This window comes from Kogia breviceps, chromosome 2 (genome assembly GCF_026419965.1).
Source record: "Kogia breviceps isolate mKogBre1 chromosome 2, mKogBre1 haplotype 1, whole genome shotgun sequence".
Taxonomy (NCBI): Eukaryota; Metazoa; Chordata; class Mammalia; order Artiodactyla; family Physeteridae; genus Kogia; species Kogia breviceps.
The window spans coordinates 123785489-123813262 of NC_081311.1; the positions used below are offsets into that span (position 1 = coordinate 123785489).

The following is a 27774-nucleotide window of genomic DNA, read 5'->3' on the forward strand; positions in this document are numbered from 1 at the left end:
ATGTCCCAGCCCCTGACAATTATCTCAGCATTTGTCAAATTCTTTAAAAAAGGAAAATACGTAAACTCCTAGAGAGTGCTTCTTAGACTCCAGCCCCAAGCCCCGTGGGGAGGAAGATGGTTGGCGAGAAGAGGTGGATTCTTCCTGGCCCAGTCCCAGTTCTTCCTCGGAACAGTTATTCCTGGGAATGTAAATTGTAAAATGAAAAACAACAACAAATCAGCTGCTCAGGAAGTGTTTTGCTTCCTCGCAAATAACTTCGTAAAGAGGCTCAAGACAAAGGATGTCTGTCTGGGCTGACCTTCATTCCTGAAATCTCTGCCCTAGCCGTGTGTATTCACCTGAATGGCCGTGTTTGGCCTGAGCCTCATCTTTCAAGATCAGTCATTCAGCTTTCAGAAAAAAATGAAATGGATGTTGGATCAATCATCCCTGCTTTAGTAAGAGTTCTGTCAGGAGCTGGCAGTAGGAAACGCTCTGTTCCACTCACCATAACTGTCATGCGTAAAGCCTGGAAAAGAGGAGATTTTGCTTGGAGTAAGGCATGGCTTGCAGTTAAAGTGAGTTTACGATTCTCAGCTGAATTAGAGTCAGGGAGAAAGAGATTTCCAATCAGGCTTTCCATTTTAGCCAGACAGTCTAAGCTGAGCAGTTTACCCTTAACTGCATCTGGAGTCTTCAAGTACTTCATTCATTAATCTTTTGTTTACATTGAATTGAAGATACTTAATTTGCTGTCTTCTAAAAAAATTTCTTGAGCCTCTTCTATTTCGATTTTCTTCAAAATATTTTTAAGTGAAACCCTGTAGGGCAGGGAAGGAAGAGCCTAAATTAGATATCTCTCCAAACCAGCCTCCTTATTTAATACCAGGAGGCTTTCAGTCTGTGCTTTGGGGGCATGTACTCATGTCTGGCATGGGGAGAGGCGACAGGCCATGAAGAAAGGAGTCTGGTCCTCTGTGGGCGCTGCAGTTGTGAAAGAAACTCTATTATACGGGTCTCCAGGGCTCAGCTGTCTCCGTGGGCTCCTCCCTGGGCCTGCCATGTACAGAGAGGGCTGGGGGAAGGGTGAACGCTGCTAATAAGTGGTACCCAGCTCTTGTTCGTTCGTTCCCACAGTCGCACGATTTCCCTTTGAAGTGTTTTAAAGCATTCTGGGTGCGTTGTACAAGTGCAGAGTGTTGGCAGCCGTTGTTTATGTGTTAGGGAACTGGATGCCAAGATTTCTCTGTGGTCCAAAGTCCACCAGCTGAAATTCAAACGGTTGCCAAGAGAATAGAATACAGGGCGAACTCAGTTTAGTTCTACCTCAGTTTTCCTGCAGTTGCAAAAGTGTAGTGCCTCTCATAGTAAACGCCTAATAAATGTTATCTGCTATTGTTGTCGCCTCTCTTATCTCAGTGTTTTGAGTTATTTTGTTTTGATACATGCCTGTTAGTCCTTCAGCAGATCCTCTTTCACACTCTGTTAGGTCCTCCGTGCTACACTGGGTGCCCTTGTAGCTCACAGTGTATGTGAGGGATGACCTTTCCCTGAGGAAGCGTAAGGCTCAGTTAGGGAACCAGCACAGGCTGCAGGGAACGAATCAGAACTATGCATAATGCATAGCTAGGAGTGCTGAGTCGTTTCCTAAAGGCCACATGTGCAGACAGCCCAAGACTTGTGACTCTGACATGGACTGGCCCCTCTGGAGCATCCAGCACACCTGGAAATGGTTTCCTCAGCTGTGCGGCCATAGACCCTACCTTGCTGGCAGTCCTCATTGCCAGAAGGCTGTCTAGGAAGCACTGGGCTTGGATGTCCCTCCAACCTATGGATGACTCTTTGTTGTTTCTTAAGCCTTTCTTGACAAAAGAGGGGGTGGCCCTCTTTTTTCATGGCATCAGGGATGCTTTTATTTCACATATCGGGGATGCTACACACCTGAGAAGGTCTTTGGGTGCTTCAGGAATGGCAGTCGGGGAGACTGAGACTTTTTGCTCTGGTGAGAAGCAGCTGGTGGAGAAGTAAAGGGTCTCCAGAAGGGAAGAGGGTAGGTAGCAGGAGCCCGTCAGTGCTGAGCAGGGGTCCAATCTTCCCTGGGCCACCAGGGCCTTCCTGTGGCGGGGCTCTCCCCTCCCCACATCCCGGAATCCTTTCTAACCTTCCTCCTGTCCTTCTTGTCCTTGGATGCCTTTGTCTTTGGAGCTGGATGACCCTGTTCCTTCTGCAGTCATGGGAGTAGAGGAGAAGGGTCCCTAATATCCTGAGCCAGGATTCTCAAAGGCTTTGGTTTGGGTCTCTAGCACAGAGAGCATAGAACTCTTCTCAGAAGGCATTGCACATCAAATGGCCTTCTTCCAGACTGGTCTAAGACTTTAGTGACTGTAAAGAAATATTTTTGTAGGAAATTGTGTTCCAAAGAACTCATGTGCAGTGCAACCCAGTGATCCCTTGGAGATTATTTGGAGTCGAGAGGATAGAGAAATGAGTACATTTACTATCAGAGGAAGATTCACTGGGGCAAGGGAGACCTGACGGAGTTCTGGAAGGACATGTGGGATTTTGATAGGTAGGGGAATGAGGAAGGACATTCCTCAAGTAGAAGGAAGGTGTCTAGAGGAGGAACCTTCCACGTGAGGTCATGCAGAAAAGAACAAGCATAGTAGGTATGAGATTGCCACCTTAGAAAGGCCTGCTTGCAAGTTCAGCTCTTGGTTGGCAACTGGGGACCTGGATTTCGGGAGAGTTCCCAGAATTGCCTGTTAATAATGACTGACTGTGCCCAAACTGTTGATACCAGCTACATGGTTTATGTGGAATGCCGGTTTTCCTTTTGGGAGGCTGCACTTGTGGTATGTGCTAGGCAGAGAGTGCTCAAGTGATGAGCCCCCAGTAAAAACCCCAGCCACTGAGTGTCTAATGAGCTTCCCTGGTTGACAGCATTTCACGAATATTGTCATTTATGACTCCTATGGGCGAATACTCTTGGAAGCTTGTATCTGGTTTCCTCTGGACTTCACTCCACGCACCTTTTCCCTTAGCTGATTATACCTTGCATCTTTTTGCTGTAACAAATCCTAGCGGCAAGGACAACTATATGCTGAGTCCTGTGAGCCCTAGCAAATCATTGAAACGGGTGATTTTAGGCACCCCAACATAAGTATGTCAGTGAGTATTGTTGTATTGTGAGGTAGGGAAAAAAATAAGCTACTTACTCAGAGACATTTAGTACATGAAATAAGTCATTTTCCCCAGTCCTTTCACATAAGTTGACTGTTACGATGAGAAAAATTTGTGCGCTTTGCAAAAAGAAATGTGTGAGAAGCCCACTTTAGAAGCAGAGATATTTTCATATTCTGTTAAACTTATTACACGTAAGCTGCAGTTATAGCACTTGCAAAATATGTTTTGTGAGAGTACGTGTTCTTGAATTCTAGAAATTCAGACGGCGTGTTCAAGAGTCCACACAAGTGCTAAGAGAACTGGAAATTTCTTTAAGAACCAACCATATTGGGTAAGTGTGCCCACTGAACATTTTAGCTCTAAAGCTTTTCGATACTTTACAAAGTGACTGAATCATATCCAAAGAATTAAGCTTCCTAACTGTTCGTTATAAGTTGAGACTGAGGTTTAGATGGGTGGAACCTTTGTTTTAGTTCTTGAATTGCTCACTGTGCAAGAATCAGAAGCAGGACAGACAGTCCTCGATTTGGGATGTTTATACTAATTGTAAAGTTCTCTGCTTGGATGCAGTGATGGTGTGTGTATATTGGTTCCCTGGGGAGTCAGGAACCCCCAACAAGTCATGTAGACTGAGGTCCTGGAAGATCTTGAAACCTTCCCTGGAGGTCTGTGACCTGGTTACTTGAAGCTGCTTCATTCTTTTCTCAAGTCCCTGGCCAGAAGTGGACAGAAGCTGGAGTGGTGTCACTTGACATACCCCCTTGCACTTAGATACTTCGTTCTGAGTCTCTTTTTTCCTACATCCCCAACTTTCAGGACCATGAAATGTAAATCCACATTGGAAAGTAAAGTTTGGGGAATCTCTGCACTAAGCATTTCGAAGAGTTTTTCATACAACAGCATGGTTGCTTTGCCTCAAGCCAAGTACAACTTCATTACACACTCCCTCCCTCCTGAGATAATCAGAATTGTACAGTACCTTCAAATAAGGTGGTTTCTCTCTAAGGCAGAATGATGTCAGTATTTTATTTTATAGCTTCAATTCTTCCTAAAGTACCTGTTTAACATCTGGCAACCATTTAACCCCTCTGGATTTTGATTCTTTGAGATTTGCAAGGGAAAGACTGTAGACTTAGATCTTTTAGAATTTTCCCCTGTGATAGGTCTATTGGAAATGAAGTTTTACATATATATTACATTTTTGTTTTTCAGCGTCTTTGGAAAATAATTACCTAAGTAGCAGTTTACTTCTACTGAGTATTTTTGGTCTAAGCCATTCAAATGGTTATTTTCTGCAGTTATTTCAGAATAAGCTTTTTTAAGTCAGAGAAATGCAAGGTTAATTTATAGCTCCGTAGCCTGGGTGAGAATATTCATTTCCTTAAGGATAATTTCACATGTTTGGCACCTTGAGAATGAAATATTTGGAAAATGAACTGATTCTAACCTAAGGTTAATAATCACCCTTGTCCCAGAAAATGGGCTGTAGAACAGTGGATCAGAATGTCATGAAAATAGAACTGGAAGAGAAATTTAGCATTGCCTAGACCCTCGTTTTACAAATTAAAAGAATTAAGGACCAGAGAAGGTAAGAGACTCCCACAAAGTCTACAGCTGTAGAGCCAGCCAGATGTTTTGTTCAAAATGCGATGTTTTTTTTCTTATCTAGCCTAATCTGGAAGCTCTTTCCTTTAAAGGAAATAAGATAATCGGGACTCTGGGATCAAAACAGTGGGGCTTTCCTATTGGGGGTGAAAGTGGTGGTAATTTAATATAGCTGGGCACCCAAAGCTTAGGAAATTCAAATACTTTCCAATATTTGTGGATCAGGTAGATTCCATTTGGTAGCGTCCAACCCCATACTGTTGGCACTTCTTCTTGACTGAAAATGGTGGCATGAGCCACAGCCAGGATTTCTACAAATTGTCAGAAAGCATTTCTTCAAGCATTGCTGAAATAATGTGAAATTGACCATCAAATATCAAGGCAGGATGATCATTTCCAATATAAAGTTGGCTGACTAGAAGAGCTCTGGTTGGGTGGAAGCCAGTGCAAATCTGCAAGCAGTTGGACTGGTTTGTTATTTAGGATACTCTAGGCATGTTGAAAGATTCTTGCATTTCTTTCATCTTCACCAGCTGAAGTTTCCCCTTGTCTACTACCTACGTGAGATACTTGGAAAGCTTTGGCTTTCGCAGCACAAAAATTCATGGACGTGCATTTTCTGACTGTATGAAACCAATTATTGGCATAACCTTATATGGAGTGAAACCACACACCAGGATTTTGACCTGATTTGCCTGTCCTGAAAACCCAAACCTGAACTGGACTTTTCTTGATGGAAACTAACTAGCTTGACCGTATTTGATTGGGAAAACTTCTGAAGAATTACTAAATAATGTGAAAGTAATCAATTACTACAGTGAGGAATTCTGGGAATGCAAGGTGCTGCATAGGGAATCCTTATATTTTTATTGCACTCTTTGGAGTACCATATTAGGAAGGTAATTGGGTGCCCATTTTCCTTAGGGAAAGAGAAATCTTGGCTCATATTTCTGCCATGCCCCCTTATCAGTTATTTGCCTTAAGTAAGTTACATAAACTCTCTGTATTTATCATGTGACCTAAGTTAACTTCTCATCTATAAAATGAGGATAACAATACTTATCTAATAGGAATGTTGTAAGGATTAAATGAGATAACTTATGAAAGACCTAATATAGGGTTTAATACATAGTAATTACTCTCAATATATGATAGCTGTTATTTGTTGTTATGCTTGTTGAAAATAATATTATATGTAATAATTATCGGACAGTGTTGTGTAATATATCCCTAAGGAAATCCATGCAGAATGTTACCTTCTCTGTCTAAAAGGACCCTGTTACCTAGGAGTTTACGATTTGCAGAAATTAAAAGGAAGAATTACATTTAAATCTACTTCTCTTTAAAAAAAATTATTTTTGGCATATGCCTGCATTCCAAGGTTAAAATCAGAGGCTTTGCTGAAGTGATGTTCCAAGGTACAGCTTTGTCAAGCAAACGGGTCAGCCTAAAACTATAAATGGAACAGTCTTGTGAGAAAGATAATCAATTTTGGGGGGGGAGCCAAATTGAAATAAGAATTGGACTAGAAATAATCTCATTCACTTACTCTTAGGAACTATAACAGTCAAGGAGAATTGGATTATGACTAATCCAAGCCCTTGTGATGACTTGAAATACCCTTGAAGGGAGCTGAGCACTATTAGAGCACATTGGCTTGGCTGTGCTCTACTGGGAGACAGGTGTTGGCATGTCTTGGATGCGGGGTGGTAAGATTCGAGAGGCGCTGGCGTTGGGACAGATTGGCGGATGTTAGTCCATGAAACTGAGGTGTAGGCTTGCTCTCCTTGCAGGTAGGTCATTTGAGTAAAACTGCCTATTATGATGGAAAATTACTTTTCATCCTGAGTGCAAGGTCATAGACGTCCTGAAAGGTGCTTGCTTCACTGTATCTCAGTGGGGGAGATGAGAAGAATGGGCATGAGGTGACAGGCAGAAGGTGCAAGTTGGCAAGGAGAGGAGGAGATCTGTAGAAGGAGGAAGATGCTGCGGAATGTGCAGTGTCTTCTCTGGGGTTTAACACGTATATGTGTGCCTCAAGCTTCCCTACAATTAATTCATCCTTAGATGGTGCTTTTTGGAAGTCCTCAAGATCATAATCATTTAGTCATTTATTAAGCACTGTATTTGTTACTAAGCACTGTATCTGGTAAGTTAAAGGTATTGTTTGTTACAGAAATCTTTTTATTATTGCCCTTTTCCTCTGAACCTCCGTTTTACAGATGAGGAAACTGAGAGTCCGCAATTAAATATCTTGCTCAAGTCCACACAGTTGAGAAGCACTGAGGTTTGGACCTGGAGATGTCCAAATCTAAAGCCTGTTATCTAAACCAGCAGTTATTAAATTTTTTGATTTCAGGACTCCTTTACTGTCTTAAATTATTTTGAGCCCCAGTAAGTTTTTATGTGGGTTTTATCTATTAATGTTACCATATTAGAAATTTAAACTGATAAATTTTAATATGCTTATTTAATAAAATTTAATATTTAACAATAAATATTTAATGTAAATATATAAATATAAAATAATAAACATAATATAGCACAAATAACATATTTCATGAAAAATAACTATTTTCCAAAGCAAAAAATAATTAGTGACAAGGGTGGCATTGATTTACATGTTTTTAGATCTTTTTACTGTCTCACTAATAGAAGGCAGCTAGATTCTCATATCTTTGCATTCAATTTGTTATGATGTGTTTTGGTTGATGTATAGGAAGAAAACCTGGCCTTACACAGATACACACTTGGAAAAGTGAAGAGTTTTTAAGTAACCATTTCAGATAATTGTGGCTATTCTTTGATATTACACCAAAATTTAAAGGTGTAATTTCTTAAAGTTAGTTGCAATGTACTGATAGAATCTGAAACTGTATCAGTGAGCTTTTGTGTTGTTATGTCGATACTAAAATTCATTGTGCTGTCTTTCACTTTGAATGGGTATTTCTACCCATGCATACTTTTTAACATGAAAAAATCATTTGAAATATATTGTTTCACTGAGTTATCCTGATCTTCCAAACATCAACACATTTTATTCTACAATATAAAAACAGTCATATTTGTTAATAATCACCAGTGTCATCAGAATTTACTTTAGGTATTGGGAAGCTGTCAGACTCGTGGTGGTAAATATAAGTGTTCCAGAATTCTAATTTTTTTGTTTGTAAGCTCAGATTTTATCATTGACAAAAAATATTGTCAGTTTTTTTCCTGAAAATGGCAGGCTCACTTCATTCACTTTTGAGAATATCTGGCAAATACCCAAGAGAGTAACCACAATGTGTCTGTCATTGGACGTTCCATGTAGAAAATGGCTGGGTCAGTTTGCAGCTCCAACAATTGTACCAGTGCTTTTCCTCAAGACGGCCGTGGTGCTTGGGCAGGCAGCAGAAGTGTGGGCTTTCCATTTTGTCACACAGAGAATTAAAAAGATGTATATTCAAGGAGCAAGCTTTAATAAAGTCAGTAATTTTTAGCACTTCACTAAGGACAGGTTTAAGTGAAGCTGACTTTTATTCCCCTTCTGAGTGCTTGGGGTGAAGAATACAATAAAAAGGTGTATTGTTTGGTGGTAGCAGTTTCATTCACATTTCTTTGGTACCATCAGTGCAAGTGTCAGCACAGTGACAAAAGCGACTACTTAATATTTGTATGAAAATAGGTTTAACTTCACAGACCTCTGAGAGGGTTTCAGGGACCCCTGGTGGTCCATGGGCTATACTTTGAGAACCAGTTTGAGATGCTGTCTCACAGAATAGATTTGGTAGCTGATGATGAATCTGGGTAATGTTTACCTTCTATCTCTCGCTTCTTGTGATTTTTTTTTCATGATTTGTCAGCAACTGCAGTTCCTACCGGATGCCTGTAGTATCTCTCTGTAAAGGAAACTGGCACAGGGAATTCACCATCTGTCCATTCATCTTGTGTGTCTCGGGTCTGTTTTGTGTTTGATCTTAGAAATTTAAAGCCAGTAATGTCCTTTGAGACTTTATTTTCTAGATGAGAACAATGAGGTTCTAAGGTTTGGGAAGCAGAGAGAAAACAATAGCAATTTGGAAACAAAGCTTTGACCTGTCTACAGTAAAACAGTAACTCTTGGCACTTGCATTTAGAGCCCTTCCTTGAATAAGTTTTTTTTTTTTTTTTTCCAGAGCTATTTCTCATTATCACTGTGCCTTCCAGCTCCTAAGCAGTTGATTTGGAATTTGCATAAATTCAAATTTACAACATATGGTAATTACATCGAATCTGTGAGGTACTCAGTAAGTGATGCATTCTGTCAGAGTCAGAAATAATTCTACTTTCCAAAACCTGTAATCACCCAATTTGAAACTGTTTGCATGTTAGCACTATATTAAAGCGTGTGTAGCATGCGCAGAGGTGAAGATGGAAATTTACTATAGGAACCCTCCATTTATGATATGTCATGATCATGTACATAAATCTGCAGAATGGGGCATCCATTTTTTTATGCCTTTAGATTAAAGATACTGCTTGGAAAGTTGCCTTTTTTTCATCTCTACCTATTTGATTTCTACAGAAGTTCACTCTCGCCTCTGTTTTCTCCTATACAGAATATCCTAAGGAGGGATAGAGATTGAGAGGACAAGAGGAAAAGTGAAGGCTGTTCTTTTCTTGTAATCCATAGCTTTTTTGCTGAGATGACTTTACTAACCTGATACCACTTGACAAAGGGGGTAAGGTAGTCAGCTGTGATGGATCTCTATCTTATTCTTTCTTAAACCACCTGCAGGGGTTTGGGCCAGAACAGAGACCCAGGGAAGATCTCACAGCTTAGAAAAAGAGCTTAAGAATGAAATTAAACCTCTCAAAGGCAGGACGTGTTACACTGTTGCCTACTTTTTAGGAACAGAGCAGCTGGCTCCTGACTTTCACTTTGAAATTAATTAATGAATTAATTTAAAAGTAAGGTTTTATTTATTTATTATTTTATTTTTGGCCGCGTTGGGTCTTTGTTGCTGCACGCGGGCTTTCTCCAGTTGCAGCGAGCGGGCGCTACTCTTTGTTGCGGTGCGCGGACTTCTCATTGCAGTGGCTTCTCTTGTTGCGGAGCATGGGCTCTAGAGCGCAGGCGCAGTAGTCATGGCGCATGGGCTTAGTTGCTCCGCGGCACGTGGCATCTTCCCGGACCAGGGCTCGAACCCGTGTCCCCTGCATTGGCAGGTGGATTCTTAACCACTGCGCCACCAGGGAAGTCCTGAAGTTTATTTTATTTTATTTTATTTTATTTTATTTATTTATTTTGCGGTACACGGGCCTCTCACCGTTGTGGCCTCTCCCTCTGCAGAGCACAGGTCCCGAACGCGCAGGCTCAGCGGCCATGGCTCACGGGCCCAGCCGCTCCGCGCCATGTGGGATCTTCCTGGACCGGCGCACGAACCCGTGTCTCCTGCATTGGCAGGCGGACTCTCAACCACTGCGCCACCAGGGAAGCCCCTGAAATTTATTTTTAAAGCACTTTCACTCAAAGTCAGCAAGTCAGGGCAGGGGCACTGACTGATAAGGGTGCTAAATTTAAGTAAAAGCCAATTAATAGGTTTTATCACTGCATCAAAATATATGCATATTAGTACTTTGAGTCAAGAGAAATATAGCTCTGACTGTATTTGGCTGTTTCCTACCATTTCTTTCTTCCTTCCTCTTTTATTTATTTATTTATTTTTAATATCCATGAGTCATTTGCCTTCTCTCCAGTTTGTGGCTAAACTAAGTGAGATGAAGGTGCTAGCAGGTCCTTAGGATGTCGTGGACCGTCTCTACATTTTAGAGGCAGTGTCTGGAAAATCAATGAGAAGGAACTATAAAGGCTGTTTTTCTCAACTCCTAAATTAGAGTGTTCTTATGGGTCACTGAGATAGAATATGTGAAACCAAGATTGCTCTGAAAAATCTGGACCCTGTGGTTTTGTGCAGCCACCAAGGAGGGCTAGTTTAAATTATGCAGTCAGAACCCATAGATCTGACCGATGGAGAGTCCTCAGAGAGGCTGAGAGGCTTGAATTTCAAGAGCACAGCTAGTCATCTGATTTGATAGTGAGTTCTAGCTTTCTTCAGTCTCCTACCAGTTTTAAAAGGGAATTTTTTTAAAACCATTTCTAAGCTTTTAATTATCAGCACTTAAAGATGTCCCATGTCTTCTGAGACCTAGCCATATAGGGAGTAATTTAAAATAAATCAAATGAAAATAAGGATCTAGAAGTAGATGCTGTGAGAGTGTGTATGTGGTGGTGGTGAAATGAAACTTCAGCCTCTCCTAATAGCCATCGCCTTAGTTCTGGTCTGCTCTCGTAACAAAGCCACTTCGTGAGACCCAAAAGGTAGTGTTTTCTTTGCCAGTGTTTCCACTCTAGGTCTCTCTCTTTTTCTTGGGGGCAGGGGCACACGGTTTGTGGGTTCTTAGTTCCCCGACCAGGGATTGAACCCGGGCCCTTGGCTGTGAGAGCATGGCGTCCTAACCACTGGATGGCGAGGGAATTCCCTAGGTCTCTTTTAGATTAAATGTTATATACTGACACATGGCTATGTTAAGCGCATACGTTTTGTCACAGCCTGCCTGAGGCACTTGGGGGAAGTATGAGGCACGCTATCTACTTTTTCCACCTTACTGTCTTCTGGAACTGCCTGAAGACCTGAGGTTACATCATGCAGATGATAGGACTAGGAGAAAGGATGAGCTGGAGGATAAAACAAACAACAACCACAATATCCCCCTAAAAACAAAATTTTAAAAATAGGCATTCTGAATCCTCCAGGTTTTTTTCCTTCCTTTAAGACAGAAGCCTCAAGGGGCTGCTCATTCTTAAAGACACACGGTAGAATTGTCCCACTGTTGTTCTAATAGATATCAAAACTGGTTTCCGTAGGAGCCATCGTGTGCATAGCTGGTGGACCTTGTTGGCTTGGTATTCCTGGAGGAAGGCAACCACTTTGCAATGCTGTTGGCAGATGTACCCCAAGATTCATTTCTGTGATAGAATAGCACAGCTTTTTACTTATTACTCTTGGAGTTTCCAACCCAGTGAAGGCTTGATGGGGTATCACATGTTCTTTGAAGGTGGATGTCCTGGAGGAAATCTGTGACATGGGGTAACAGGTGTTTATCCTCAGTACCTGACCACTCTGCTCCATCTTCTAGGCGTTGTTATGAACAAATAAAAATGTGTAAACATTCTCAGTGAACTGCATTCAGATCTACCATTCAAAGGCAAAGTGGTATCATTTTAAAATGAATTTTAAATAACAAGGTATTTGTCACGTCCTGGCTTTGATGATGGTGTGTGGTGCCTGCGACTTTTAAAAAGGTTTTAACATTCATGGAAAAAATTAAGCAAGTCATTATCCCTATTGAATTTCCAGAAGCCCATAAACACTGGTCTCTCATTGGCTAGTTGAGTGTTTTCTACAGCTTAGTGTGCCAAGAAGGAGTTGAATGTGGATTTGGAATCCGGCCTGGATTTCAGTGGTTATGTTGTCATGTCCCTAGTCTGCCTGATTCCCCGTGCAGTCTTGGCTCCTTTAACAAGCAGGCTCCAGATCAATTATGGTGGAAAAAAAGGACAGTTAGCAAATTCCTGTTTTAGAAAGTTTCTTACAGGTTATCGTCAGTCTCCTAAGCAGTAAAATACAAGGAAGGCACTCATACACTTTTTGACCCCTTGTCGCTCATGCTGAAATATTATGGTTTTCTTAGTTGCCATATTTAAAAGCTCCTACCTCATGTATTATAGTCTAGGCCTTACTCCGTAGTTCCTTTCAGGCAGTGAATGTTTCTGGTGGAAAAAAACAAGTTTTCACTATGTCCTTTTCATGGTAGAGCATGTGATGAACTTTGCCAATGATTTTTTTTTTTTTTTTTGAACAGATGGGTCAGAGAGTTTCTGAATGAAGAAAATAAAGGTCTTGATGTTCTAGTAGAATATCTGTCATTTGCGCAATACGCAGTAACGTAAGTAAAACTTGGCTTGTTTCCTTTTAAATTTTATGTGGTCACAGAAGATGCATCTCAGTGGTAAAATTCGGTACCACACTGAGGGGAGACACCCAGAAGCAGATGTGGAAAGGTTTAAGGAGGTTTGTTTATATTCAAGTAACTGAAAGCAAATCACATAATTGTTGTTAGAAATGCTTTTAAGGCAGAAATAAAACGGGAGTAAAATCACCCTTAGAGGAGTGCTTATTTCAAAAAGAAGTGCCTTCTTTAGTGCTCAAGTTATGTATATCCATATGGTAGAATACTCTAGCAATTATTGGGAGAGGTATATGATATATTGTTGAGTGAATAAAGCAAAGTACAGAGGAGTGACTCCCTTTTTATTTAAAGAAAAAAGAACTTGTATATGTATATTTGTAGGTGCTAGTAAATACAGAGAAAATGATTGCAGAAGTAGGTACCAAACACAGTGGGAGTGGAGGAAGTGGAGTCAGCAAGAGGTTTCCCCTTTTTAATTTATATGTATTTGTATTGTTTTGACTTCCCCTTCATAGGGGGAAAGGGAAAAAAATGGGGCAGAGCAGGAAAAAAAAATTTTACTTATTTCACCTTTCCTTTGTTGATTCATAAAGTTTTCTCATTTGCTAGGCTTCTGGAAAGATTTACAACAGGAATGAAAGTGTGCATTTGAATGAGACGTTCTCTTCTCTACATTTCCTCTTTAATCAAAAACTGTTCCAGTATCCACAGATACACTCTCACACACATAGATTGAGGAAATAATACTGTATTCTTTTTTAAATTTTTATTTATTTTTTTTGGCTGTGTTGGGTCTTCGTTGTTCCACGCGGGCTTCTCATTGCCGTGGCTTCCTTTGCTGTGGAGCACGGACTCTAGGCACGCAGGCTTCAGTAGTTGCAGCATGCGGGCTCTAGAATGCATGGGCTTCAGTAGTTGCGGCGCATGGGCTGTAGGGTGCGTGGGCTTCAGTAGTTGTGGCTCGTGGGCTCTAAAGCGCAGACACAGTAGTTGTAGCACACGGGCTTAGTTGCTCTGCAGCATGTGGGATCTTCCCGGACCAGGGATCAAACCTGTGTCGCCTACATTGGCAGGTGGATTCTTAACCACTGCACCACCAGGGAAGTCGTAATACTGTATTTTTAATTTGATTGGAAGACATTTCAGCCTAGGTGGTGTTTTTTTCCTTCTCAACGCTTCTTTTCAAAGCAGGAACTTGGTTTTTATATTGCGCTACTTTAAGATCTAACCAGATGTTATCTTATAATCCTCAGCGCTTCCTGGAGAATTTGTGAAGAGAAAACTATAATTATTCCTACCTTATAGCTGCAGAAAGTAAAGTGTTAACTGAAACTGGCCTGATGAGTTTCAGTTTTGATAACTCTTCTATGTGATATGGAATAGCATAAGAAAACCCAGTAGATAAGTTCTTATCTTCCTGATAAATTTTCCTCTGAAATATAATTCTAGTTTTTATAGCATACTCTTCCAAACATTGTTCCTTATCTACCTCCATTACATTGAAAACTGCTAATCTCCCTTACACTTTATATTATATGATAAAACAGAATAGGAATGTTATCCTGTTGCATATTTTAAAATCTGGAAGAATATTTATTGAGGAATTAAGGAAGGGCAAAGAAACTTCAGGAATAATGGAAAAGAATTGCATGCTGTTTGTAATATGTTTGCTGTAACTCACCCTTTACCCCATCACGATAGAACTAGTAAACCAGCTTTCCCAAATGCACCTACACACGAGACCAATGGGAAAAGGTAGTGCTACTCTGAGGGAGTTCTTCTGGTCTGCAGTCCAAGAGCAAAGACAACAAAAGATCAGAACTCAGAGCTTTTGGTTCCTAATCTTCTACCTTTTTTGGGGGTGGGGTGGGGTGGGCATTAGCTTTACATTCCTTGCTTATTAGTTTTATTTTTGTTTTTCTTACAAAATTACATGACATGTTATACTTTAATTACATGAAAAATTATATGTAGATACATCATTTATGTACATACTTTCTTGAAACTAAATGGGCTGAAAAAAATTTCTTACTATTCCTTAGCATGTGACAATTTTCTAGCTCATGTAATGTGAAATAACAGACTCATGTGCCTTCCCTAAAACAGGAACTTTCACCAAGGTGTGTGTTTCTTTTTTCTGCTCAGTGAGAGTCGGGGATGAGCTGAGAGGAGCATAAGGATGCTGAACAACTGAACATACGGGGGCTGCAGAGTGGCTTGGCGGGAGTCGTAATGACATGAGTGATCTTGGGATGCCCCCTAGGCTTATCTTTTCCAGTGTCAATTATAGGCTTCTATTTTTAGTCCTTAAGGATCTGTTTGATTCCTCAATTCCACCCCTTTTCTGTTCACTGCTTCCTGTATCCTAAGGCATGACAGAATTGTTAGACCTATTCAGTGATTTTGTGCATCAGTCTCTGTTATCTGGATTACAGTTTAATAAATGGAGAGCATAACCTAGTTTACAGATGGTAGTTCTAACCAAATATTTAATTATGTCAGTCATACTTGGTATAAAAAGTCATACTTGCTATTTCCAATATGTATTGTTGATGTTTTTTTCCCATGATATCCTCCAATATCTTCCAGATGCTATTAATTATAGCTGCATTCTGTTTATTTTCTGTCTGATCAGGTGTTGCTTGATGGAACTATGGGTAGAAACAGTTGATAAAATGTATTTTTGAGAAAGCAGAGCTACTGACTTTGGACGGGGAAAAATGCATAGAACACAAAGGCCTGTCTGTTTAAAAATTCCTAAAATTATACAAGAATGAGCAATTTAACTAGCTATTTATTCTAACATGGTTAACATGAGTAATAACCTCAAAAAATGTCAGAGAAACAACAGCCCTACTTTAAAGAGCACCACATTGGGAAGAGATTCCAAAATCAAAGCAAATTCATAACTTTGCAAGTAATGTATCACATATGGTTGGAAAAATACACTTGCCAACACACTAGGAGAAAATGCTCAGTGAAAGTTGATGGAGAGGAATAAATTAGTATAAGCCTAACATACTGACTTGTTAAAGCAAAATGAAGACAGCTCTGAGATCTTTCTTCCCCGTCCCACCATAGCTCATTAGTCATCGGTAAGTCAGCAAGCCTTATAATAAGATACAAATAACACATCCCTATTTGTCATTCTGTATTTTCAAAGCTAACGCTCGGTCCATGAAAATTCGTTTGTATTCCATTTTCAGTTTTCTTTGTTTGCAAAAACTACCCATATTAAAGGTGCAGATGTATAGTTGGAAGGAGTGAGTTTTGCACATCCATGTATTTGCGTGAATGTGAATTAAGTCTTTAGTGGCATTTCTCTTTTGTTTTAGTTTTGACTTTGAAAGTGTGGAAAGCACTGTGGAGAGCTCAGTGGACAAATCAAAGCCCTGGAGTCGGTCCATCGAGGACCTGCCCAGAGGGAGCAACCTGCCTTCCCCCGTGGGCAACAGTGTATCCCGCTCGGGAAGACATCCTGCACTGCGGTGAGTGCCTTGATTCAGGAAAGAGGCAGATGTGTCGGGACAGCTTCTGTTGAGTATCCTAGGCCATGTATCGCTGTATCTTGCCACACAGCACTTGTGCTGTCAATGATTGCAAATGCAGGTTTCTTCGGGAGTTCATGGAATCATCACTTGGGCAATACTCACTTTCAATAGCTTTCTGCAAATACCACTCCTTCATTCAGCACAGAAGAAAAATTCTGCTGCCAAATGACGAGGCAGAGTAGTCTCCATAGGCAGATAAGTTTCCGAAACCAGGAAGATGCTGATACACTGGCTTGGGCTCTGCTTCCTGGGTAGAGGCAGCACATCGAGATCTGAGGATCTCAAGAACTTGATGCTGTTTAAACCCAACTCCTCTCTTCCCTTCCTCCCGTGATAGCTCAGGTGTGTGTTCTGTGGGGTGTGTTCTTAGACATAGGTACAGAATGCTGTAATGATCATTTTTATTAAGGAGATCCCTTTAAGCAGTGCTCCTTTGGTTGGGTATGCTCTCCATTGTCAACCTTCTATTTCCTCCTCCTAAGGATTCCTTCTCCTGTCTTTTCTGGCTGAAGTACCACCATGCTAAGTTAGGATGGAGGATGAACACCTGGGTGTAATATCACTGAGATCGTTCATTCCCTCAGACCTACAATCATTCACTGAAAAATACTTTTGGGCTTCTGTAATTTGCTAGCCACTGTACTCAGAATTAGTATACATGGGTGGGTAAATCAAAACTCCTGCCCGACAAGACAGAGTTAACATCTAGAGCAAGTTCATAAAAGTTTCTATGTTCCAGGAATTTAATAAAAATTTTTATTGATAAGCCCCTCATTCCCAAATGTTGCTTACTCTTTGTAGCTTGACAATTTAGTCTCGCTTATTTCAGACTTGATCCGGCAAGTGGACGTTGTTCCTGTCACTGTTGAAGATCACCATGGGTATTGGGTCATTTTGGTAGAGTCCATGTGTCAGGTTGTGATCATGAATACGTGGCTTTCAGACCTTTTGTATTTGGTAGGCTTTTTATTACCCCTTGTCCCTTTGACTTGGGTTTTGGTCATGGAAAGTTCAAGTCTTTATAATGAAGTTCAGTTCTTCTCCGGGATTTGATGTTTGAATATGATGCTTCCTATCAAGCCTTCAGATTTTCCTTGTTTGGAAATGCCAAAAATATTAACGGCTTTGGAATGATTCAATAATAATGAAGAACCATGTTTCAGTCCATCTCACAGTATTTGCAATAGGCCAAAGGCTATATAACCTGCTAGTCTGTGTGAACTTTAAATGTAGACAGAGGAATATGTGGGCTGATTGAGAAGTTGAAGGAAGGCCAATTGTGCCTGAAGAATTCCCAAATCACTTTGTAACTCAAATGGAAACTCTTACCATTAGTTTAGCTATAATTATGTGTAAGGAATTTAATTGACAAAGTACGTTTTAACTTGCTTTCTCCTCATTTCTTAGCTGGAAAGTATCATATATTGGCTAGCTACCATCTTAACAGGAAGTCATTTTTCTGATTAATAGCTCATTACACCTATTTTCAAATTACTGAAGACTTTTATTGAGAGTACATTGTTTCTGGTAGAGTGGAAGAGTCGGGAAAATAGGGGAAACATCTCACATCCAAGGAGAGTTGTGATCCTGGACCCTGGACAGCATGGTATAGGGACATCAGTGTCCAGCCTGATTTGCCTCACGGTTGGCTTAAGGTAGATCCTGCTAGAATTCATTTTAAATTGGAAAAAAAAAAAAAAAAAAGAGAGACCCCCAAGTATAGAGAGAAAGACACGATGGAAATGCTGTTTTGAGAAACTTGGGAACCATTATGACATTTCTGGTTGGCAGGTGTGCTCGAAGATGACCAACTAAGAAACCAGCGTCACTTTCTTTTTTGTGTTTAAACAGTTTAAAGCTCAGGAACGGAACATTTGAAATTCCTTTGGCTCTCCGTCATGGGCTCTTAAGAAAACCAATATGGCAGTAACTTTCATGCCACTTGTTGACTTGAAGCTTGGATTTTTGTTTTTGTTTTTAAATGATGTATATCAGTGACATTCCAGCTCTTGTGTGCATGGATTTTAATTCTGTATTTGGTCATTTGATAGCATCTCTGACTTATAAAAACAGCAATCAGAAGTGCAGGCGCGGGGCTTCCCTGGTGGCGCAGTGGTTGAGAGTCTGCCTGCCAATGCAGGGGGCACGGCTTCGTGCCCCGGTCTGGGAAGATCCCGCCGCGGCTGGGCCCGTGAGCCATGGCCACTGAGCCTGTGTGTCCGGAGCCTGTGCTCTGCAATGGAAGAGGCCACATCAGTGAGAGGCCCACGTACTGCAAAATAAAATTAAAAAAAAAAAAAAAAAGTGCAGGTGCACGGTACATGTTGCTTTTCGTATACCCAAAGATTGTTTACGTCTTTTTCTCTTCCTACTCCTTCCTCTCTCCCCTTTCTTCCTCTGCTGCCTCTACTTTTTGGCTTTCTTTTTATTGGCCTTCTTTTTCATTCTGCCATCTCATTTCTGATCGTCTTGTCCTCCTGTCTCCTCTTCCTCTGGTTCCATTCATCTCTTGTATCACCACCAGATTGGTTTCTCTGCCTGAGTATCTTCATTTCAAATGCCACCAGAGCTGCTTTTCTCCCTGTTGCCTCTGGAGTCGCTTCAGTTTACACACTGATGTTGAGGCTTCAAACTGGAAAATCTCGTAAGTCATGGGTGAAAATGTCGCCCAAGAGAGCTTATATAGTGCATGGCGACAGAGTATGGCAGCTGCTCTCCATGTTATAATATGATAACTGCATGGCTTCATGCCATCACTCTACAGGGGTAAAGCCCAGTGCCTTTTAAACTTTGATACCCTCTGTTATCATATTATGATTCTTCCTTTTAAGAATTTGAACCTTTAAGCTATTTTGCAGTTTAACTATCATTACAGTTCTTTTTTTTTTTTGACAGATAAAAGGATACTAAGTCACGTTCGGTAGAGATGATTTATTCTGGTAGCTTTGTTTGATTGGAATATATCTTCTGTATCCAAATACAGATTTTAGTTCCCTCATCTCTATCTCCAGATAATAATGTAGATTCAGGAATCTTACCCTATATCACTTAGCAAAAGAGTTGGTTAGACTTGGAGGAAGAAATGAGATTTCAAGAAATTTAAAACACTTTGTAGGGACTTCCCTGGTGGCACAGTGGTTGAGAATCCGCCTGCCAGTGCAGGGGATGCGGGTTTGAGCCCTGGTCTGGGAAGATCCCACATGCCGCGGAGCACCTAAGCCGTGCGCCACAACTGCTGAGCCTACACTCTAGAGCCCATGAGCCACAAACACTGAGCCTGCATGCCACAGCTACTGAAGCCCATGTTCCTGGAGCCTGTGCTCCGCAACAAGAGAAGCCACCGCAATGAGAAGCCCGTGTGCCGCAATGAAGAGTGGCCCCGACTCTCCGTAGCTGGAGAAGGCCTGCACGCAGCAATGAAAGACCCAGTGCAGCCAAAAATAAAAATAAATAAATACATTTAAAAAAGCATACACTTTATAAATGGGGCTTGATTAAAGAAAAGGAAAAACGCTCTGTTTTTAAACAAAATTCGAATGATGCACACTCTCCTCTTTGTATTTAGACTTTATTTTTTAGCTATTTAAAATAGATGATTAAGTATTTTATGACATGACACTCACCTGGAGTTGTATCAACTATTAGATTCTGTATTATCATAAATTCTGTATTATCATAAATTTGTCAGGTTGGCAATTGTAAAAAATGTTGGTTGATGCAGTAGAAACCTGGATTGTGCTGTTTCATAAGCTTAGAGTCTGGTGTACCTTCAGTTAAGATAGATTTCCGTTAATGTGGCTACAGATCTAGCTAAATTAAATAATGCTGTATATGCATATATGTGCACACTAGATTTTTTTTTTTTTTTTTTTTTGTGGTACACGGGCCTCTCACTGTTGTGGCCTCTCCCTTTGCGGCGCACAGGCTCCGGATGCCCGGGCTCAGAGGCCATGGCTCACGGGCCCAGCCGCTCCGACACATGTGGGATCTTCCTGGACCGGGGCACGAACCCATGTTCCCCTGCATCGGCAGGCGGACTCTCAACCATTGCGCCACCAGGGAAGCCCCACACTAGATTTTTGAAGACAAAAATTCAGATGCAAGAGAAAGTAATTTTAATTCAGATGCAAGAGAAAGTAATTTTTATTTTTTAAGAATGTCATGGTTAATGCTATTAGACTTAAATAAGCAATGCCATAGATAACAAATCAGTGTTCCAAATTTTAAAGGAAAAGGGCGGAGCACAAAAAGCCTGGAGGAGGGAATCAGATATAAACTGGGACTTTGGGTGATGGCCAGAGTTGCTCCTCAGGGTGAGGAAAGGCTGCTCCAGGTAGAGGTAAAGTGAATGAGCATGAGATGGGCAAAATCTTACATCAAAGATCAGACATGTTTGGGAAAGAGGGGAGAACCTGTCAGTTCTGGGACAGGGTGGTGGAGGGCTGTCTAATAGAGAGATTGGGTCATAGACATACCAAGCTGGGTAGGCCTTGCATGCCATCCGAACTGACCTTCCCACTGTGGTGAGGAAACCAAGATCTACATTTCCTTTGATATATTAACTCTAACTTATATTTCTTTCTAAGATTTCCTAGAACAAATTTCATTCCTTTTCCTGAAATTATTATCTTAATGGAATGGCATCTCTTGAATAGTCATCATCTACTATTTAGCACTTATATACTTAGTGGGTTTACATGAAGAGTTCAAGTTTACACATTTTAATGCAGTAATCCCATTCTTGGCAGTGTTTTTCATAGGAGTAATTTTTTAAAATTATTTTTAAATGGGCACAAAAGTATTGGTAGCATTGATATACTTTTTATTGGGGAAAAAAGCTTTTGTTGAGTGTCTACTGTGTGCCGGGCACTGTCCTAAGAGCCTTCTGTGATTATTCACTGCTGACAATGGCTCTATGAGATAGATAGCTGTTACTATTACTATCCCTATGAGGAAACCAAGGCCTCTAGTGGTTAAGCAACTTGCCTGGGATCAAACAGTGAGTGAAGAAGGTAGGATTTGACATGAGGTGCCCTGACTCAAACTGTCAGTCACACCATGTGATCCTGCCTGTATATTCACAGGATGATTTTTTCCCCCAGTAAATATATTGTTTTAATATCAGTGTGTCCACATGGAGTTATGTTAAGTTGTACCATGCAGGAGAGGATTTGCTGATCCTTCCCCAAAGATGTGCCTTTTTCTACTTTATCCAAAGGTGCCAAATGCTCTAGTGGAGACCGTGATCAATGTGTTGGAATATTTATAACTATTAGAAGATAAGGTCATATAGAAACATGAAGAATGTTTCCTAAATGAATGACAAGAGTAAGATGGAAAGTTCTCTGTTAATATAGTTTTATTTTCACCTATTGGCAATGGGAAGGCATTGAAAGGAAGGTTTATTGAATGAAGATAGTGACTACTTTTACAGAAGGGGAGATTATGAATATACTTTTTTCTTTTCAGGTTTTTGTTCAACTCTTTCTGTTGATGAGGCACTTGAGGCCCAGCTTGAAGACCTTGTTCTCTAAGACCTAAGGAATAGGTACTGCAGACCTATTTCCATGTGTGGCCCATATGGCTCATTGGCCTTCACTGCAATAGATACTTCTGTTCAAAGCAGTTTTCTTGATCTCTTTGTAACAGTGATCCTATTTAAACATATGGAAACACCAGCTCTGTACCAGTTTGCTTATAAAGTAAGTGGTATCTTGAAAGAGTTGAGTTCTTTTAAGCTCTTACAAGTTTTTATTTCAGCAGGAGCATTTTACCTTGAGTTTTAATTGTTGGGGGTAGAAGATCACCTAACCTCTTGACTTAAACTGTTATAATATCACATAAAAAATATCTTTGAATTCTATAGTTAGAAGCCAAAGCACTTTCTATCTTGATTCCCAACAAGGAGGTTGAACTCAATTTTGTTCATTTTCCAGCTTCTATAAATTAAGAATGTAATTTCTGAAATGATCACTACTCTCTTCTCTCTTCCTTCTTCTCCCCCCAAATTCTATAAAATCAACTCAGATCTTTTACAGTTGTCATGACTGAGAGTTGTAATCTGTATTTTATTCTACGTGTATTCATTTTCCTTAACTTTGTTTATTCTAATATTTCCCTATGGAAGGATCTTGAAGAATTTACCCTAGCTGCCAATTTAAAGGGGAAACTCTACAAAGAAAAATATATTTAAACAGTTATTTTCAAGGCTTGAATTCTTTCTGTTCACCAGATGAGATGGCAGGTGCTGATTATTTTCATTAACACTTACTTTAGAAGGAGAGAAAATACTGCAAAGGAGTGGGGAAAAAAAGAACAATGAGGAGATGATCATTCTAGCCAACACCTGAGTTTTATTTCTGAGGAAGGAGAACTGTTGAAGACTTTCCTTAACCTGCTAGACTGTTGACCTGAAGGTCAAAGGTCGCAGAAAATGCAGTACCCAGTACCCATCTATAAAATACTTTCTGAAGTCCTAGACTTTCCAAAAATAATATGTAACTACAAATTGTCACTTTGCCTTTTCAGCACATTTGTAAGCAGAAACAAGTAGAAAGTGTTAGGTTGTTGTGTTTCAGATTTGTGCATTTCTTTATTTGGTGTTGTAAACAGAGAAAAATGTACTTGGGTTAAGAGTGTACATTCCACATTCTCAGCTTGGAACTTATTTTAAGGGCCTTGCTTGTGAAAATGGTGACAGCTTTAATTGTAGCTTGTGGGTGCACCATACTGGCAGATTTGCCAGACATTTCCCACTGTGAGAAAGACTGATTCACTTGTTCCACCTCTGTATTGGGTCTCTTCTGTGATAGAAAACTGACTAAAAGAGGCTATGTGGAAATGGAAAAACAAGTCACCTGGCCAGGGCATTGTTGGGTTCTGTCTCACAGGTTCTCAGATCAGATCTAGGACCTGCGTCATAGGTTGTGAGATTAAATTAACAATTCCTATAAAGAACCTGGTGCAACAGTGAGTAGTCAATAAATAACTACATAGAATTGAGGAAAATACTAAAGATGGCTCAGCAAATTCCTGCAGATATGGTCTAGTGTCTTCATCTGCAAGATTTATTACATACTTAATATGTAAAGGGTGCTTTGTCAAGTGCTGAGGACACAGAAGGATACATGGAATAAAGTTTGTACAAGATTCATGACTGATAAAATAATTTTTCATACTTATATCATTATATCTTCATGAAATCTTGGGGAGGTGTTCAGGAGTTATTAGCCTCATTTTACAGATGAGGAGGCTCAGAGAAGTTATCCATAGGTAGTAAGTGACAGAGCCAGGATTTATAATCAAAGTCTTCTGACTTCTTTCCACTGTGTCAGTGTCTTTATATATGACTTGATTGAGAAGTGTGTGTGTTCACGCACATAACGCACTAACACATGTTAAGTATCACTTGTGTATAACCAGAACTAATGATATGGAACCTTAGAGGCTAGAGTGAACAGTCAAACCTAGGGAAGAGTCATGACTTGGTCTGCATGTGAAACAACATCGGGAAAGCTGGGAGGAGTGGGTAGGAGAGGGGAGAGGAAGGGAGAGCGGTATAAGCAGCGGGTCAGTGGTGAGACTGCGTGGTTTGTTTAGGAAACAGTGAATAGATGAGTCTGGCTGGAAGTAGCGTAGAGCCAGTTTATGTACTGCGTTGAAGGCCAGGCTGTGGAATTGTCATTTTAGCTCATTGACAATATTTTATTGAAGATTTATGAAAAGAAGGGCCAAATTTGGGTGAACATAGAAATATTTCTTTTGAAAAGTCACAGGAGTTAGATGGTTTCCTTGGACACTTCTCACACAGGGTCATATCCTGATTGACTAGCCACTCCAGAGCAAATGCCTTTGACAAAAGGAATATAATTGAAAATTGGAAGATTCAGACTATTGACCCTCCATTCATATGATGGAGTCTGTTGATTCACTTATTCCATTCAAAAAGCATGTAATGAGACCTTTTGACTTACAGGTTGTGTTCTAGCTATCACCTGGTCCTCTAACAGGAAATACAGATCAACAGAAAATTTCAGTAACTGATTTAAAAGAAAAAAGGTTCATAAGAAGTTTCGTGTACCCATCCCCCCATGTCTCTGTTTCTGTCTTTGTCTCTCTGTTTCCCCTGCTCCTTTACCCCCACTTTGAACTATCTGGGTTCTACTCTTTCAGCTCTGTTTCTTTTGGCTGTAAAGACAGAAGTGCTTGGCTAATTTTTTTTTTTTTTTTTTTTTTAGCATCAAGTATTTTATGAGTTTAATTGATAGAAAAAATATGCCCAGGTGATGTCATGTCTGAATGGTAAGGTAGAGGAAACCCAAAACCCCAAATCTTGGTAAAGTTCTATTAGCCAGACCTTGGAACTATTAGCCAGACCTTGGAACTATAAGACTATTACAGTTATGCCAAATGATGTGACATAATTAGTTGGCGTTGCATTCTGTTGGGCTGAACCCTTAATTAGCTTCCAGGGGAGTTCTAATTTATCTATTTATAGGTAGATTTAGTTTAATTTCTGAAGAGTTAGACCTTTGAAGACACTTTTGGTAAGAGGCAAAAATATATACTTTGTCTTTTTCCTGTTGCCATTTGGACCTAGATATTACAAATCCCACAAATGTTGGCATGGAGACTCCACAGAATATTTTTGAAAACCTTTTTGCTGGACTCTGGGAAAACCTGGTTAGGTCAGTTCAGGAAACATTCCTTTCAAGGTTCTGCAGTAATATACTGTCCTTGGATAATACGGGCTCAGAGGGAGAGGCAGACATATAGAAAACTCACATATAAGAATATGTCTAGAAATGAGCATATGTTGTGAAGATAATGGGTGATAAGACTTTTTTTAAGGCATCACTGGGAGAACAGTGGCTTCCGTTTGGTGTTGACTAAGAGCTTGGTGCTTTGCAGATGTAGATCTCTAAACAAATCCACGATTTGGTCACATCTAGCTTTTCGTCAGGAGTAGGTCTTTCTCCTGTACATCCAGAATTATCATAGACATGTTACTTATCATTCATTCTTATGTTATCACCCATTGTTATTTTTTTTAAGCATACTGCTTTTATTTTTTATTATTTTGTTGTGGTAAGAACCCTTACCATGAGATCTACCCTCTTCATGATTTTAAAGTGTATAATACATTGTTGTTGACTATAGGCAAGATGTTATACAGCAGATCTCTAGAACTTACTTACCTTGCATAACTGAAATTTTATACCTTTAACTCCCCACTTTGCCCTCTCTTAAGCCCCTGGCAACCACCATTCTACTCTCTGCTTCAGTGAGTTTGACTGTTTCAGATATCTCATATGAATAGAATCATGCAGCATTTGTCCTTCTGTGATTGGCTTATTTCACGTAGAGTAATGTCCTCAAGGTTCAGCTGTGTTATTACATATTGCAGGATTTCCTTTAATTGAAGGCTGAATAATATTCCAGTGTATGTATTTACCACAGTTTCTTCGTTTTCTTTTTGTAACTTTAAATTTTGATATCATTGAAAACTTTTAAAAAAAAGTAACAATAGTACAATGATCCCCCTTATGCTGTTTACACAGATTCAACAATTGTTTCAACATTTTGTACCTAAATTTACTCTACCATTTGCACATTTGCTTTGTAAACATACACACCTTTTAACCATTTGAGAATAAGTTACAGAATCATGCCCTTTTATACCTAATTATTTTAGTGTAGGTACCCTAAGAACAAATATACCTACACTAAAATTATTATTTTAGTTACAATTTTAGTTATAACATGCTCTTAAATAACCATGGTATAATTATTAAAATCAGAACTTTTACATATTGACACAATTTTTAGTTCAATTTGTTTAGTTTCATCAATTATCCCAGTCTATTTCATAACATTTTTTTCAAATTCTGTCCAGAATCTAACACAAGGATCATTTATTGTGCTTAGTTGTGTCTGTGTAGCATCCTTTAACTTGGAACAGTCCCTTACCCTTTCTTAGTTCCCCGACCAGGGACTGAACCCAGGCCACAGCAGTGCAAGTGCTGAGTCCTAACCACTGGACCACCAGGGAATTTGCAACCCTTTCTTTTTCATGACTTTAATATTGTGTGTGTATGTGAATATGTAAGTTAGTTTAATTTTTTATTGAGATATAATTGTTGTATAACATCGTGTAAGTTTAAGTTGTACAGTGTGTTGATTTGATATATTTGTACATTGCAATGATTACTACCATAGCATCAGCTAAAACTCCTATCACACCACATCATTGCTATTTTTTTAAACCATATTTTATCCATATTTATCCATTCATCTGTTGATGGACATTTAGGTTATTGCTACATCTTGACTTTTGTGAATAATGCTACAAGGAATAGGTGAGTGCAGATACCTCTTCAAGATTCTGGTCTCAGTTCTTTTAGATAAATACCCAGAAGTGGGATTGCTGGATCATTACATACAGAAGTTCTACTTTTGTTTGAGGAACCTCCATACTGTTTTCCATAGTGGTTGTACAACTTGCATTCCCACCAACAGTGTACATGAATTCTAATTTATACACATTCTTGTCGACACATGTTTTTCTTGTCTTTTTTGATAATGGCCATCTGACAGGTGTGAGGTGCTGTCTCATTGTGGTTTTGATTTGCATTTCCCTGATGATTAGTGTGCATTTTTAATATACCTGTTGGCCATTTGTATGTATTCTCTGGAGAAATGTCTGTTCAAGGCCTTTGCCATTCTTTAATTAGATAATTTTTGTTTGTTTTTGCTATTGATTTGTGAGAGTTTCTTGTATATTCTGGATGTTAAGCCCTTATCAGGTATTTGGTTTGCAAATATTTTCTCCCATTCTATAGGTTACCTTTTCATTCTGTCTACTGTGCAGAAGCTTTCTCATTTTGTGTAGTCCCACTTGTCTGTTACATTCCTAAACCTAAGGAACTAGTTCAGAATTACTATAGCTTTCTTTTAGATTCTCTTACAATGAATGGTGGTTTAAGCATAGCAAAACATGGTTCTAACCAGAACTCCAATGAACATTGTATGTAATTCAGGCTATGAATATGTACCTGGCAAGAGAAATTCCTGTGTATTTAATCTGTGGTCAAGCAGATCCAAGAGAGCTACTTTCCCAGGTTTCCTTTGCAGACCTCACTATTCTTTTTGCCTTCTGGAGTCCAAAATTCAGGTTTACTTGCCTTGACATTTCTTAGAAGAAGTCAACTGGTTGGATCTCACTAAACAGTCATTCTGACAGGTTTTCAAAACAGAGATAATGTTTTTTTTCTGCATAGCACCTGCTGCCAGTGCTGTGCAGGTCGAGGCGCTCACTACAGGCTCCTGGGCAGATAGCGCAGTTGTCACTATAGTACTAAACAGGACACATTGTATAGGTCTCTTAAAAGATATTTGCAACAATTGCTTAGTTTTTTGTGCCTGTTACTCCTACTAGCATTGACTATAACTTCATTTA

At 39.8% G+C, this 27774-nt stretch overlaps 1 protein-coding gene and 1 non-coding gene across 12 annotated transcripts in view; one reads left to right on the forward strand and one right to left on the reverse strand.

The window, feature by feature from the left end:
* The window catches only part of FMNL2 (formin like 2), a 308926-nt gene that overhangs the window by 205372 nt on the left and 75780 nt on the right, over window positions 1–27774 (forward strand). For 9 of the 11 annotated variants that reach the window (XM_059052274.2, XM_059052276.2, XM_059052277.2 and 6 more), the window contains exons 4-6: window positions 3420–3496; window positions 12658–12741; window positions 16101–16253. In XM_059052274.2, coding sequence (XP_058908257.1) covers window positions 3420–3496; window positions 12658–12741; window positions 16101–16253 — 314 coding nt within the window. The remainder of the gene's footprint in view (window positions 1–3419; window positions 3497–12657; window positions 12742–16100; window positions 16254–27774) is intronic. The other 2 variants (XM_067026043.1, XM_067026044.1) reach the window with 2 other exon arrangements.
* On the reverse strand, window positions 26296–26367 carry TRNAA-UGC (transfer RNA alanine (anticodon UGC)). The gene has a single exon. It is a non-coding gene; the product is annotated as a tRNA-Ala (tRNA).